At 47.3% G+C, this 15,564-nt stretch overlaps 1 protein-coding gene across 1 annotated transcript; it reads right to left on the bottom strand.

Annotated features, from left to right (window-relative positions):
* Position 1: 1 nt before the first annotated feature.
* map3k21 (mitogen-activated protein kinase kinase kinase 21) lies at positions 2-15,353 on the bottom strand. The gene is made up of 10 exons (XM_067236382.1): positions 13,687-15,353; positions 8,426-8,606; positions 8,157-8,305; positions 7,774-7,949; positions 6,423-6,663; positions 6,092-6,214; positions 4,910-5,060; positions 4,686-4,780; positions 3,710-4,489; positions 2-3,548 (listed from the first exon to the last, which is right to left on the bottom strand). The coding sequence occupies exons 1-10, from the start codon at positions 14,465-14,467 to the stop codon at positions 3,154-3,156; spliced, it is 3,072 nt and encodes a 1,023-aa protein (XP_067092483.1). The 5' UTR covers positions 14,468-15,353; the 3' UTR covers positions 2-3,153.
* Between the last annotated feature and the right edge of the window lie 211 nt (positions 15,354-15,564).

Raw genomic sequence — 15,564 nt, 5'->3', positions numbered from 1 at the left:
AAGAGATCTTTATTGTGGTTGATTTATACAAGGGACAGTTCTAGAAAAATCTCTGCAGACTTCTCTCAGACGACAGTACAGATCTGACAGTCATACCTGTGCGAGTCATTAACAATAGTCTCCTTCATCCTAGTCTACACTGTATCTTTATCTTCAACACCATCCCTATGGGCCATCCACCAGCCTATACGGAGAGACACACTTCATAGTTATGTTCACATTTCAAAATCTAGTACCCCAAGACATCCTTTCAGCATTGATGAAATACAGTTAAGTTATTCTCAGTTTGGGCTGGGTTTGAGTTGTAACAGAAGGCCACAGACGGGACTGGGATCATTAGGAGTCCTGCTCACAAAGAAGGTGTATGATACATGAATAATCAAGAATAACGTATACAAAATAATTCAAATCAACTTAGTCAAAGCAGAAGTTGCCGTAGATTCATTTAACAGGGATTTTTTTTTTTTGTACTAAAATGAGACACTAAAACAAATACATAATATATACACGGGTACTACGTAACAAATCAGCTTGTTTTTATATAAAATACATTTCCGTCAATTTGACTAGTATATCATTTCACAAACCAAACGGTTGGTTAACAACACAGTGTGGATACCAGCCTCTCATGGTGTGTACAGAGCTGGAGCTTTGGTGAAACAACTGGGGTCTGTTCAAGACAATGGAACGTTCCAGAGTGTTCACAGCAGTAGGAATGTATTGACTTTTAAAAGTGAATAAGTATGCGTGTCTGTTCCCGGTTTACAGTACCGCGATGAAGGAAGCTGAAGAACCTCTATATGCCATTTTTCTCACTGTAGGTTTAGGATCATATTTCAGAGCCAAAAGAGGGAAACTACTTTAGGCACTGGAGCATTCTCCAACACTAAGGTTTTTATGAAACTAGAATGAGTACTGCGTCTGATCAGACAGGTTCAACCACACGTACAATACTCATTAACAACATTTGAAAGTATTCGTCATAAGCATTTCATTCATTCAAACAAACAAATATGAACTGTTAACAAAGTACCATTTCACTATTCAAAGTTGTTCAAGATCAGAATCAAACCATATATTTGAGCATTTGATCATTAGGCACTAATGCTACACCTGATTCAGAGAGACACATTTTCAAAGAGCTGATGATTGGGAGGATGTACATGAAAAATAACCACCTTATTTGGTCAATACTGTCAAACTGTATAATACAAAAACATACGAATCTCATGTTCACATCTTCCAATAAGTTTATACTTGATAACGTGTCTCTTCCCCATAGTGACCCTCAAAGCATATTGTTGGTAAATAACAAGAACCCCAATACAATCAGGTTATGGGCATGCATTAAAATGGGATCTCAAAGGCAGTGTATTGTACTCTGCAGCAGTAGTCTGTCAAGTATACACAACTGAGGTGAACCAGCGGAGGAGTATGCAGTTTGCTTTAAACACAAAGTGCTGATTTCAGTAGTACCAAAGAAGCCTAATCCAAGAGCAGTCAAACATTCATCATTCTTTGTAAACAGTAATCTTTTTTGTAAACAACACAATAAAATGGATTTAGGCAGGAGGGTTTTAATATTACAAGCTATTTTTCCCAAGAAATCTGTACGTGAGTACAGAGAAATATAATTCCATCCTGAATGGAACAAATTTTCTATTTCAACTGTGAGGAAACACAGGAAACAAAATTCCGATCTCTCCCTAGGTTTGAGGTCATAGCTGGACTGTTACAGTAGACGATTCAGAATCTCCTAATTAAATAATGGGACTGAATTATCCAAAAAAAAAACAATCAGCATCTCCCATTCTGGTACCATTGTACTGCTGCACATGCAAGAACTACTGACTGAACACAACTGAAGACATTGTGAAACCATTGAACGTTTGCAATACGTTCACATTACACAGGGTCTAGCTGTACTGGGTGAAACAATGGTCCTCATAATGGATAGCTTATCATTTTCGAGGAACGTATGCTTTTATGTGCTTTGTTAGGCATAAAAGATCATCATTACTACTTTATCAATAATGTTGTAAAATAAAAATAAAATATTTGTATCTACAATTGCAACATCAAATTGATGTTGGACTTAAGTCTTAGTTCTTTCAGACAGCGTTTAAACAAAGTTGAAAGAACCTATAAATCTATAGTCAAACTGAGTTTAATTAAAACTAGCCAATAGCAGCTAAAAGCCTTGTAAAACAGTGGTATTGCATCCTTCAGTGGAAAGGTCTAACTAGTACTAGTAACTAGTACTCATCCAGTAGTTTTTAACAGTGTTGCAGTTCAATAGCGATAAGATGTTCTGACTGGATGTTCAGTACTAGTCGTTCCAGTGTTTAATGACCCAGTCACCAACTGCCACTCCAGCTGAACATTGTAATCCAGTAAATAGTCTGGTCCAAAACTGTACCCAGGAGATAGATATGCACTTCTCTGACCTGGTCGATTCTGAACACTGTTGCATTGGTCACGTAAAAACAATCAGATAACAGAATAACATAATCACCAACATAAAATCAAAATGGACCAAAACATATTTACAGGCAAAATCATCATTCTTTTGTTCAACTGTTTCTTTTTTTTTTTTTTTTTTTTGTATGAAGTTCTCCTTGATCTACACCAGTGTGAGTACACATCACGTCTTGACAATTCTCCAACAAAACAATGGAACGCATTCCTTCATTGTATGACAAACCTGATGCTAGGGTACAGTCTTCATATTAAATTACCTATCAACATATACAGATATAAATAAAAGGTGAATGCATGACAGAGATCCTGTAGCTGCAGCAGCAGTGATCTGTGTGCAGGGAGGAGGGAGGGAGGGCCGCCCTGGAATGGCTGGTGAAGGAGTTTCTGCTCAACTCTAGAAGGTTCCCATTCTTGGAACGATTCTGCGTCAGCTCCAGGAGTGTTCTAGAACCCTGGAATGAGGCCGTGTTGTAGAACGGTGGAACTATGGTGTGTTACTACAACTCTGGAATGGGGATAGGCTCTAGAACTCTGAAACAAAGCTGTGTGCTAGCACACTGGAACACGGTGGTGTGTGTCTGTTTTCCATTTTGTATTCTTGTGTCTAGCATTCTAGCTGTGTTCGACTCGGCTGTGGGGGTCAAGGCAGCTTGGCGAGCCCCAGATCCAAAGCTAAGACAGGAACTCCTTCTCCAGTTCAAAGACAGAAGGGCGCCCGGGCGAGCTCTGGATGCGGCAGAGGGGGACGGTGCAGTCCCGCTTCTGCCCCTCCGTGTCCACGTCCAGGAGGGAGCATCCCCCGCCCCCCTCAGAGGAAAGCACCATGTTGAGGTTGCGCGCGCTCTTCTCACCAGAATAGTGTCCCAGAGAGTAGCTCTTGTTGCGGCCCCTCAGCAGGCCCCAGGAGTGGGGCTTCCCGCGCAGGGACAGGGGCCTGGGCCGGGGGGCTGGCTCCCCTTTCACGGGCTTCTCTGCTGGACTCTCCTTCTCCTTTTCCTGCTTCTTCTTCTGGGGGGCTACGGCCGGAGGGGCTGGGGTGGAGGGGTGTGAGCTGGACGTACCGTTAGCTAGGGAAAGAGAGCGCGAGATAGAAACAGAGAGCGTGAGAGATGGGGAAGAATGTGAGCACTTCATCTTTGAAATGCTAATTTACCTATTCTCTCTGCAATTCTGTGACAGCTGAGTGGACTATTACTTCATGAAACGGACAGATCTAAGAGAGACTTACTGTTCTGGCTGGCAATAGACTTCTTCCTCCTCAGACGGGAGGCTGTTGAGAGGCTGGAGACTGGTGCTGGAGGCTGGGCCTGGGGCTCTGGCTCTGGGGTTACAGGTTGGGCCTTGGCTGCAGTCCCACTGTTCTGGCCCTCCGGAGGGGACAGGGGGCTGGGGTCGTCTGGCAGACTGACCGAGGGCCTGCTCTCCCCTCCCTCCGTCGGCTCCGGCTGCAGCAGACACTTGGTGGAGTGGCATTCCAAGATGGAGGACATGGACAGGAGGTTGACGGGCCCAGGTGTGTTGCCTGACGGCGACAGCCCCGCCTCCTCCTTCCGGGACCGCCCAGGGGGCGGGGAGGTGCTGCGGCGAAAACGCGTGGCTCGCTGGAACAACCCTTCCTTTTTCTTCTTCTCCTTCTCCTCCCGGAGCTCCGCCTCCTCGGCGGGGGGCGGGGCCTTGAGCGACTCCCGGAGGTCGAACCCGAGCGCCACGGAGGCCAGCAAAGCACCGCAGCTGTAGAGCACGGTGTCTGTCCGTCTGCGGGCCAGCGCCCTCTTTAGGCTGTTGGTGGGTGTGTGCTGGGGGGTGGTGCTGGCGGAGGAGGTGGAGGTGGTGGAGGGGTCGTCCAGGCTGTCCCCTCCCCCCGCCTCGCCTCCCAGGCCCGGCTGCGCCTGCTCGTCCTTCCACCGAGGTAGATCTATGTACACCTGGTTGGGGAACTTCAGTTGCTTTGGTTTAGAAGAGGAGCCGTCTAAGATTTCTGGAGAGCCTGCCTCGTCCTTATTGGTCCCTGTAAAGGCGGAAACATTGGAGACCCATCGGAATTCATGAGATGTACATTCACTGTTGCGGATAATCTATACAGTAGGAATACATATAATATAGTTATTTTCTATGATCCAACTAGAAACACACAATAAAAACAATGTGTATTTTATCGGTTGATAGCAGACAGTCACGGATGACGACCGTGTCCCAAGTCTAACCTTGCTCTGCAAACAGAGCCGCGAGGGGCACAGCCTTCTGGCCCTTCAGCAGGCTGGTGGACCAGGGATTGTTGCCATCCGACAGCGGGCGCACTCTGCCAGGGCCAGACAAACACAGGGACCTCTCATTCTCTCACACAATGATCCCTGACTGTTTTTTTGTGCGTTTAGAATTGAGAAATAAAACGTTCCATGTGAGAGCATGGATGAGGCGTGTCTCTCACCTCTCAGCGCAGGCGGGCCGGTCCTTGGTCTGGACGGAGGAAGGGCCCCAGGTCCTCCCCTTCTTCTTGATGCCCTTCTTCACGTCCTCAAACTCCTCCTGCTGGTAGTTGGTGCTCCGCCCCCACGTCCTGTTGCTCTCGTCCAGAGTCACTGTAACCACGGAGACCACGTGAGTCTGGGAAACCCTGAACTGAGGACAGGCTCCTCTAAATGGTCCACAGACACTCAACCAAGTTTGAAATCTGGTCGACGAACCAAATCAACAAACGACTTGACTGATTTTCAAACACTAACCTAGCACCCTGATCTGTGAAGATAATGGATGGATGCTAAATGAGTAATCTGTTGATAGTGTCTGTGGACCATGTGTAGGAGTCTGGTCAGTAATGTGTTAGCCAGGAGCTTTGAGGTGGTATTAAAGTGTTAGGAGGGAGGAACGAAGGGATGATTAGAGAAGAGAGCCTCCACCTTCCACAACCACAGAGAAACACAGTCCCTGGACCCAGGTACGACCCTGAAGACTTCACATACACTACAACAGCTCATCATCAGCTCAGATGACAGACCCAAATACATTTTAGCATTAGCCAAACCATTTAGCATATTGTGAAGTGTAAACTCAGCAAATCAACTTGGTGAAAATCCACGTGTGTTTGTATCCAAAAGGCACAAAAATAGCATCATTCCCTGTTAGTCTGCTCCCGCCACAGGGATATCAGGTTAGCCAATAAGCGCACACCACACTCCACATCTGGAATGACGTTAATGAGCGCACAGGACCCTTCACAGTGGGAATCCTGCTATCCAACCAACAGAATCCTTAGCGTGGACCACAAGTTAGCCTGTGAGCGCACACACAGCAGCTTGCCTGTCTTCCTGACCCCTGCGGAGTGTGTGAGCTCGCTGGTCAGGTCTACGTCCTGGTGATACACATACATACTGTCTCTTCTCACACTCTCGACACGCGAGAACACTGGAGGGAGAAACATACGTGTGGGCTGTACATACATGTTCGAGAACATACATTGAATCCATAAATAACAAATCCAAAGTCAAAATGCGGCCTGTTCACAACAAGAACAGGCAGCAAGAACTCCTATTGGGTGTAGATGATCGTTTTGGGGGCGAGTGACAAACCGAAGTTTGATCCCCATCGGGTTACAGGCAGCAGTTGTACTCACGCTGGATGGCCCGTAGGCGGGGGATGAGGATGGGGCTGCTGGGGGGGCTGGAGCTGGTGCTGTTGAGGCTCCGCCTCTTGTCCATGGAGGGCGAGGCCTGCACGGTGATCTTGTGCTGGAAGTCTACACACAGAGGAGAGGAAGGGGGACACAACTGTAATCCACCTGGAACCCACCATAGGGGATGTACACAGAGCTGTAGGGAGCCAAAAGGTATGCAGAGAAACAGCTGGAAAGACATGCCGACAATTGAGGACCAGAACACAAAGAAGACAAACAGAAAGAAAGACACATAGTCCATTATACACACATACTGTACACACACACACACCTGAGGGTAGACTGATGCGGTTGCCATCCTTCAGTTTGAGCCGGCTGCGTTTGAACTTGCCCTTCCTCTTCTTGACGTTGGGCTTGTCCTTGTTGAGCTGGAAGATGAGGATGTTGAGCTCCCTCTCCAGGACGTTGATCTCTCGCTCGGCCAGCTGCTGCTCGCGGCGCTTCAGCAGCTCCTCCTGGGACTTCTGCTGCAGGGCGGCCCGCGTCAGCTCCTCCTCCCGGGAACGCAGCTCCTACAGGGAGCACACACAGGGGGGAATCAGGTGGCTGAGCGGTGAGGGAGTCGGACTAGTAATCCGAAGGTTGCCAGTTCGATTCCCGGTCATTCCAACTGACGTTGTGTCCTTGGGCAAGGCACTTCACCCTACTTGCCTCGGGGGAATGTCCCTGTACTTACTGTAAGTCGCTCTGGATAAGAGCGTCTGCTAAATGACTAAATGTAAATGTAATGTAGCGGCCGGCACGCGCGACTGGTACTGCAGACAGGTAGAGAGGCAGGCAGGCAGGCAGAAAGTTTAGCTTGGAGAATTTATGATGAATAGAAACAAACAGATTAAACTGAGTAATTCTGGATGTAAAAGCCTTGGCCACACATGCCACAGAAGCAGCAGAGAGATAAGCTGCTCTCTTCATATTCCCAAAGCTGCTCCAGTTATCATTCTTCTCAGCAAAGAAAGTAATCCCTCCAGAATGACATCTACAAATCTGCTTCACAGGCCCACCCAGGCACAAATTATCCGTCTGCTGAGTTGAAACAGTGTTGTCATTTGTTAGAGGACATAACTACAATACATCATAAAACTAGCACCTTGTCTTAAAGGTTTATCGGAAAGCAGGCCTAATTACAGGTAACTGACATGCCGTCAGTTATGTATAAGTAAACAACAGGAAGAGGCCAACTGTACATACTTATTAATGTATGTCAGCAATACGAGTTTGAGACAAGTGTTGTGCTTAATCATCCAGCTGAATGTGCAGAAGCAGCCTCCCTCTCCCGGCATCCAGCATTAACAAATCCCATTTAGCCTAACGAGAGCTGACTTAGGAGGAAGCAGCTTATGGTCTTAACGAAGGGAAATGCTGAAACCAGTCCAGGGCTAATAGTTAGCTTTGTTAGACACACGATTAGCTCGGCTACAGAGGGTAGCCAATTAAAAGAAAAGCCGATCAGATCACTCCCATGGCTACCCTTTTGGCCCGAGTGGTGTTCTCTCTACTGACACACACACACGGATGGTTAACCCATTTAGACTGGTCTGACCTGCCCTAACACGTCCACCTAATATGTCTGTGCCTGTGGCGTCCGCGGCCGACACTCAAAGAAGACAGTAGGCAGATGTCACCTTCTCTTTGGTGCGGAGTTCGTCGAACATCTCCTGGATCTCCACCCTCCAGTCCTCCTGCATGGAGTGGAAGGAGTCTTGGGGCATGGTGGCCATCACGGCCTCCTCGATGGCGCTCAGCTGCTCCAGGATGCAGGCAAACGAGGGACGCACGTGAGGATCCTGGTCCCAGCACTCTGCAACACACAGCAGCGCACAAACACACTCGCTATCTTCAGTCTTCAAAACGTGTTAAACTGGAGGTTTGAGCCGACACCCTCCTGGTTATTTCCCCATCCTGGATCTATTCCGCCTCTGTAATCTTGTGGCTGCAGCCTCCCCACACTATAAACATGCATAAGGGGATTGCTAAAGAGAGTGTTAAGTACAGTGTGAGAGCTTACCTTCCATAAGCTTGGCGAAGGGTTCAGGACAGGTGGAGGGGATGGGAAGGGTTAACTTGTTGACAGCCACACCGTAGGCCACCGCCAGGCCGTCTATCCCCCGGTACGGCACCTCGCCTGTGAGCAGCTCCCACAGTAGAACACCGTAGCTGAGGGGAGAAACACGTCCATCAACACACACAGCGACGCGCGCAGCGACAAGACTCCTTCAGAGTCATATTTATGACTTTCCCCCAATGAAACTTGGGGATTCCCAAGTTGGTGCTCACCTCCAGACATCGCTGCCCTTGGAAAAAAGCGAGGACTTGATGACCTCTGGCGCCATCCAAGAGTAGGTGCCGGCGGCGCTCATCTTGGTGGTTTTGTGCCACTCCCGCGCCAGGCCGAAGTCTGTGATCTTGAGCGTCTTCCTCCCGATGTCATCGTTCTCTATCTTCTCAAGTAGTAAAACTGGAGTGGGGGTGGAAAAAAAGAAAACAGAGGAGAGAGAAAACCAGAAAAAATAGTTGAAACAGGGAAGATGTTGGTTGAAAGAGAGGGAGGGTTGTGGCCATGTGATGGGGTAACATTGGCAGGACATCTGCACGCCAGCAGCAGAGTATGCACTTCTCCATCCATCTCCGCACTTGGTGCGGATGACATGGTTATAATAGGCCTGTCCTCGGGTCTAGAACATTCTTCACATGAAAGTCATCAGGAGCCACCAATCCTGTCTGTAAGGCAACACCAAACATGCCTGCTTTCATCCTTTAGGCATTAATAAGCACCACAAGGTATCAGGTGGTTGCAAAGGATTGTAGCCTTCTTTACGGTAGACTTCAACTGATATATTCATTCCTGTGCATTCGAACCACTTGTTTTGTGTTACTCCTTTAAAGTATAACAATATAAAAAATGCAGTGAGAACTATCGGATTACCCTGCCTTTGGTTCAGAAAATGAGAGGAGATGTTCGGATACCTGTGTGTCAGTGTGTGAGAATGTGTAACAGAACCCAATAAGAAGTTAGTCTGTCTGAAATCCCCTATCAACACTCCCTGACCTTGGCTCCTCCAGTCTCAAGACTCCCACAAGGCCAGGGCCAACACACACACACACTTTTCATATTTTATGTGCGTCTTTAATAAACAATTGAACTTTTTGTGGGGGACTTGTTCCAGTGTTCTCATGGTCAGAGTGTTGATAGTTAATAATCCTCTAGTCTAGAGTTTGGCATGTGCAGAGGCAGATAAGTGCCACCGCGCGACCTTGACTCCTGCCAGGCTAATAGCAGAATGGGACATGAAGAAGTCCGCGAGCTGACCAATGAGAGAGGACAACAGAAAACCCATTCACACACCTGACCAGAGGGAGGAGGCTATTGGCTCTGTCCCCACGTAGGAGGAAGGGGAGGGCAACTATGGCGAGACTGAGCTGATTTTGTTACTAAGCAGAAGTACAGTTCCCCTTTGATAAAGGCTAAAAGCCTTTTCTAAACCGAAACTGTTATTACATGGCCAAAGCCCTGAAATAATTGATGTTGATTTGGCAAAGTTGGTTGATGAAGTGTCACATAAAAATATTTACATCCTTGGAAAAGCATCTTGGAAAAATTGTGTCTATGTCGTGGGTGAAATGGGTTACATTACATACATTTTACATTTAGCAGACGCTCTTATCCAGAGCGACTTACAGTAAGTACAAAGACATTCTCCCCAAGGCAAGTAGGGTGAAGTGCCTTGCCCAAGAACACAACGTAATTTTGCACGGCCAGGAATCGAACCTACAACCTTCTCAGCCATCTGACCCCCTACAACATCCCAAAGTCTCAGTCCCATTAGTACTGACACTGACATGATTTACAGTCTACTGAGGGGGAATGTGACAATAGACATTCCATTCCAAACAGGTTCCACCTGTATGAGAACTTATGGAATAAGACTTCATTGCCGTCTCCACGATTCCATGGATTCCTTACCTTTAGTCAACATTGATACATAGGGTTGTTGAAGGTGAACCCTAATTACCATTGATGTACAGCCTGGGTCCTTGTTCCCATCATGGATATGCTGACAGCCCCAGCCCCTCCCTGACTGATGGTCAGACAGGGTAACAGGAACCGGCTTGGCCTTTATGTTCGCCTAGTGCCCCTGGCCTGCTCCTCCTCTCACCACTGTGGCTGTCAGCCCCCGACGGGAGGCTGGGAACTGGAGCTGAGCTGGGGCTTGGTGACGACACCCATGCTTCTGAGGCGGGGGACACCACAGAACACAGCCCCAGAACACAGCCCCAAGGACAGGCATCTGTCAAGGGGAGTGGACCACTACCTTGGACTCACACACTCCAAAATGATTTCTCCTCCCGCTTTCTCAGACTTCAGATCAGAGTTTGAGTCCCCCCTGAGTTTTTAATCCTACACCAAACATCATACAAACTTCAAGGGGAATTGACACTGCTCCTGCAATAGCTAGGCCTATGTCCTGTAACAGTGTTGTGTCATCAGTGGAGAAGACCTTGACGGTCTACCTGGTAGTGGAACATGGTGGCAGATAGTCTAAGTATCTACAGGGATCGAACCCTTATCTCCAGCTAGCCGTGTCAAGTATCAACCATTAGACCAAGAGGGAGTTCTTCTAACTCCAAGAGATGAGCCTCGCTAACTCATCCTGAGAATGGTTCCAATACAAACCACCTCCACAGCAGCTAACACTGCTGGCCTGCGTCAGGTTTCGCCAGTTGTTTGGCCCTTCTTCTATTCACAGTGTCTGACAATAGACCTTGCTGCCTTAGTGGCCCTAACAAAACACTGAAAGCATCCTCACTCTTCCTTTCACCCTTGTCCTTTCTCTCTCCGGAGAGACGGCAGTAACTGTCTGCGCTCTCAATGGGGACCGGCGGCAGGGGAGAGATTCAGACGTTGCCCTGCAACATGTAGTCATGCTTCTTTAACTGCTGACGAAAGAGAGAGAGGGAAGATGAAAAAATAAGGGAAAAACCCTGCTCACATTCTAACAGGACACTAACTGTATTGTTAGGTGGTGTTTTTTTTCTTTACCGCGTGGCATTCTAGAACAAACACGCATGCCTGACATTCTTGCAACTCAGGATCCATTGGGCCCGAAACTATAAAATTGAAGCATGTTATGAGGGCTGGCGTCGGGCCAGGTTTCAGTGTGGCTGCCATTGGTAGTCTCGGCCTGCTCCTGGTTCCAGCTACCTGGCTGCGGTCCCTCTGCACTACTGCGCCGTCCTCCAGTCTCAGTCCCGGAGGAGGAGGAAGTGAGGATTTACCCTGGTTAGTAATAAAAGAGTTGCAGCTCTTGAGGAGATTAAATATAATGAAAACAAGGCTCTGGGACCCTGCAGTCGAAGCATTCTTGTGGCTGCAGTCACCTAGCAACCAGTGCTTGACCACTCCATTGTGCAAACTTATGTTAAGCTTTTGGTCCTCATTAGCCACATTCCTCCTGGGACGGAGGAATTAACAGATTAGGCGCAACACAAAGACCTGACAATCTCTCTGACTTCGACATATTCCCCCTTAATGTTAATCATTGACCAAATAAATGTAGGCTGTGTGTGTACTCAATAAAGTGTAGGTTGATAAATGAGTTTGGCCAGTTTGGAAGGCATAAGGCAGTTGGCATTGACTGTGTGTGTGTGTGTGTGTGTGTGCATGCACACCCTAAATTTGCCCTGGTCAACAATGTCTGGTAAAGAGAAGCCTGAACAACAATGCTCTCCACAGATGTTAGACTTTCTAAGCTGCACTCCGATTGGCTGGTGAGCTGATTAGCCGGGGCTTAGCTATGAAACTACAGAGTGCGCAGTCTTGGCTAAGAGAGGGGTGCCCCTGGCTGACTGTCAAGGTCCGTTCAAAATGTTTGCTCCTAAACAAACGTGTTATTTCTTCCACTGTGTGTGTGTTGGCATTTGTAGATGGTCTAAAGATGCTTCGATCTGCAACTGAAACTGGTCCACTGGTTAGGAGATGGATGGTGGAACTATTTGAAGGGAGGCTGTATTTCCAATTAAAGTCAGCGAGTCACCTATATTGTCTGCAAGTCGCAATGGAGTGGCAAGACAAACAAACTGACTGGTGTTAGGAATGCGTGGTGCCTGTATTTGTGTGTGTGTCTACTTAACCCAACCTGATTAAGTGAAAGACTCATTTTCCTTCTGGCATCTTCGTTATAATCTAACAACAGTCGATGGTCTTCAATGGGTAAAGTGCACTTTGCAGAGGCACGATAACCAGACTTCTACCACTCTGGATGAGAACTGTCAATATGACCCACAGATCAGATTATCAGTCCCACAAGCAGCATGTGTGCCTGTGGAATGCACCTCCAGGTAACCTGCCTAGCCTACCCCACTACAAGGTTCACCATCCAGGAACTCCAGAGCTGATAAGACCAGCTACTATCCACATACCACAGTGGAGGAGATACCCAGCTTTGTGTTGCAGACTAAGTGCATGCGAGAGAAAAAAAAAATAGAATGATGAATAACACCCAGCGCTTTGTTATTTATAGAGGTATGTGTACAACAGGAAACCGCACCAAAGTCTGACTATATTGACTAAATATGGACAAAATAACTAGTCCCTAAGCCTGCCTACACTACCCTATTGTTCCGACACTGGCATTGAGATACTTACAGTTTGAACTTTTCAGCTCAATTTATATTTGTCCATTTATATTTCCATCCATGTTGCCCACTTCAACATATCTTAGGCATGATAAACCATGGTAAAACAAGTAGTTTATTGACCTAGACCTAATCTGATTCACTGTTTGTCAGAGCAGAGCATGTGGTGGGATGAGCTGAGGGCCAGGATGGAGGGTGGGGGCTCTCAAGGTCTGTATTTGAACAACATGAGGTGTCCAGCTGAGCAAATTCTGACCTAATTTCACATCCTCTTGTGGGGTTTCCCCCCATCCCATAAACACACCATGTCCCTCTCTAGATACTCTCACATATTAACCCATTTCTTCATCTGGCCTGCTCGTCTCACTCTCTAACACTGTCCCTCTCTCTCAAACAGACACACACACACACACTTAATGCATCACAAATGACAAACAACAATTGTAAAGATTTAAACATAGCTCTTTCACACTGTAGCAGGCCCATTCACGGGAATCAATTTGAGAAGCATTGACAAACAGCTGGAATGGTGAAAGGTTGTGGAAGACCGCTGGGAGGAAGCAGTCCCACACAGACTGCCAGCCTGTCATTAAAAACGGACCTTGTAGGTTACTTGTAATGGCCAGTACTGTGAGTTGGTTGAAACCCACAATACCATCAAACTTTTCAATAAAATAAAATCCATGCATAGGATGACAAAGAATCTGAGGTTGGTTTATCAATAGGCCGATTCATCTTTACATGAGACTGAGGTAACCTTCTCCATGCATGAGTAGGCTAGTCTGACAGTGTATTTGTGTCGAGAATGTATACCCATATAAGGTAGACTATATACACTCATCTAACAAAGTAAGTTAGGATGTTAGTTTGGGTTGGGGTCGGAGTAACAGAGAAACGCTTACTGTTGCTTGATTTCAGATCTCGGTGAATGATGGGCACCACAGCTTCCTCGTGTAGGTAGTGCATGCCTCGAGCGATCTGTACCGCCCAGTTGACCAGAATGTGAGGGGGGATTTTGCCGCTTGTCAAAGCCCTGTTCAAGGTCCCTCCACGCGCATATTCCATCACCAGACACAGGTTTGGCTCATCAAGACAAACCCCTTCCAGTTTTATAATGTTGGGATGTTGAAGCATAGAAAACAGTTTTGCCTCTTGCTTCACACCGTCTGCCGCTGCTGTGATGTCCTCATCGGGATCTTGCCGGGCTGCCTTCACAGCAACTTCTTGATCTTTCCATGTCCCTCGGTAAACTTTACCGAATCCACCAACACCAATGATTTCTTCTAAAACCAGTTCAGTGAAAACTATTGGAACAGGAGCGATGGGGACACGTTCCCGCACCCCCACCGTGCCACCGGCGGGAAGTCTGTAAATAGCAGGTTGATAGGTAACATAGTTTGCGGGGAAAATCCCCACTCGATGGTTAATTTTACCCGTCCACCATCCTTCATCCCCCGATATCGCTGCGTCCTTAGAGAGTACCTCCACGACATCCCCTTGTCGCAGACTGAGTTCGTCTTCTCCGGTACCATCGTAGTCATATATGGCAGTCCAGAGCGAGCGGGGACACAGCGGAGCGGAGTGAGCCCAAGCCCTTGCGGAGGGGGACTCCGTCCACGCATGGTCTCCACTGCTGTGTGGCCGCCCGTCACCGTTTGGGGAACCGGCCAACGAGACATCCATTTCTTGGTGACTGTAGCCGCACCATATGGTGCACAGCTGTTGATGCAAAATCTACCCTAAAATGATAACAGACAACTACACTTTTTCAGAAAACGCATTAGCTGAGTTTGTGCGAAGTTCAGGGCAAATTATATCGACACGGACTGAGCAAGTGGGGTGGATGTACGGCCCTGGGTCGTACGTGTTCCAAAGTCCTGTGCTGCCTGCTAAGAGCGAGCGAGTCAGAAACTATCTAGATAGCTTGCTAGTAATCCACGTCGCCACTCTGTAAAATGTACCTTTGTGGGTCAATACTGAAACCCAGCTAACTGATTTTAACTTTTTTTTTACTTCATATGTCTAGCATGAGAACAATGTGTTGTTTGAGTAGCCTACTTAAACTTGTCTTTCCTTGGTCCATGGGCAAAAAACAGCTGATTAAACAACCTGCAAGGGTTTTTTCAAGACTAGCTATCTCTGCTACTACTAGCTGGTGAAATAGCTCCTGAATTATCTATCGAGCTATGAGGTTTCTCAGGTGCTACAAGATCACCTGCAAGATTAATTAAGACTAACAAACTCCGTTCATGAACGACGATACTATCCAATAACACACCATAGAAACATATTCACCTACTGGCGTCAAAGTTCTGCCTGTTTGCCTGCCAGTTGACTAGTTTACGTTACAGTTAAATCGCATTCCAAACCTTTAGCTCCCCGTAGCTTAGCTAGCCTTGTTAGGTCAGCCCATTTGACTGCACACTGACACTTGAAAACTTTGAACACAAGTTGGGCATTTCTTTGCCAGGCTGGTTTCTTCTCATTGCGTTGTTATAAAGGCTGAGAGCAGAATCCACCGTTTAGTTGCAGAATAACAGCCCAAAAGAAAAGTTCCAACAACTTTGATCAAAACAATCCACTGGCGACGCCATCGTTCCTAGACTGTCGGACCCTGGCCGTGGGATGCTTAGCTGCATGAGCTACACCCTGATTGGTGACTTTACCCCCATGTGACTTGAAAAGGAACAGTGGGACAGGGCAGGGAGGAGCATCCTTTGGAAACGTGAAAGGAGAGCGCGCCTTTACAGGAATTATAGCAATGAATCGAGAATGACAAA

This window comes from Osmerus mordax, chromosome 5 (assembly GCF_038355195.1).
Source record: "Osmerus mordax isolate fOsmMor3 chromosome 5, fOsmMor3.pri, whole genome shotgun sequence".
Classification (NCBI taxonomy): Eukaryota; Metazoa; Chordata; class Actinopteri; order Osmeriformes; family Osmeridae; genus Osmerus; species Osmerus mordax.
The sequence above is the reverse complement of the archived record's forward strand: the minus strand, read 5'-3'. Positions and strand labels throughout refer to the sequence as shown.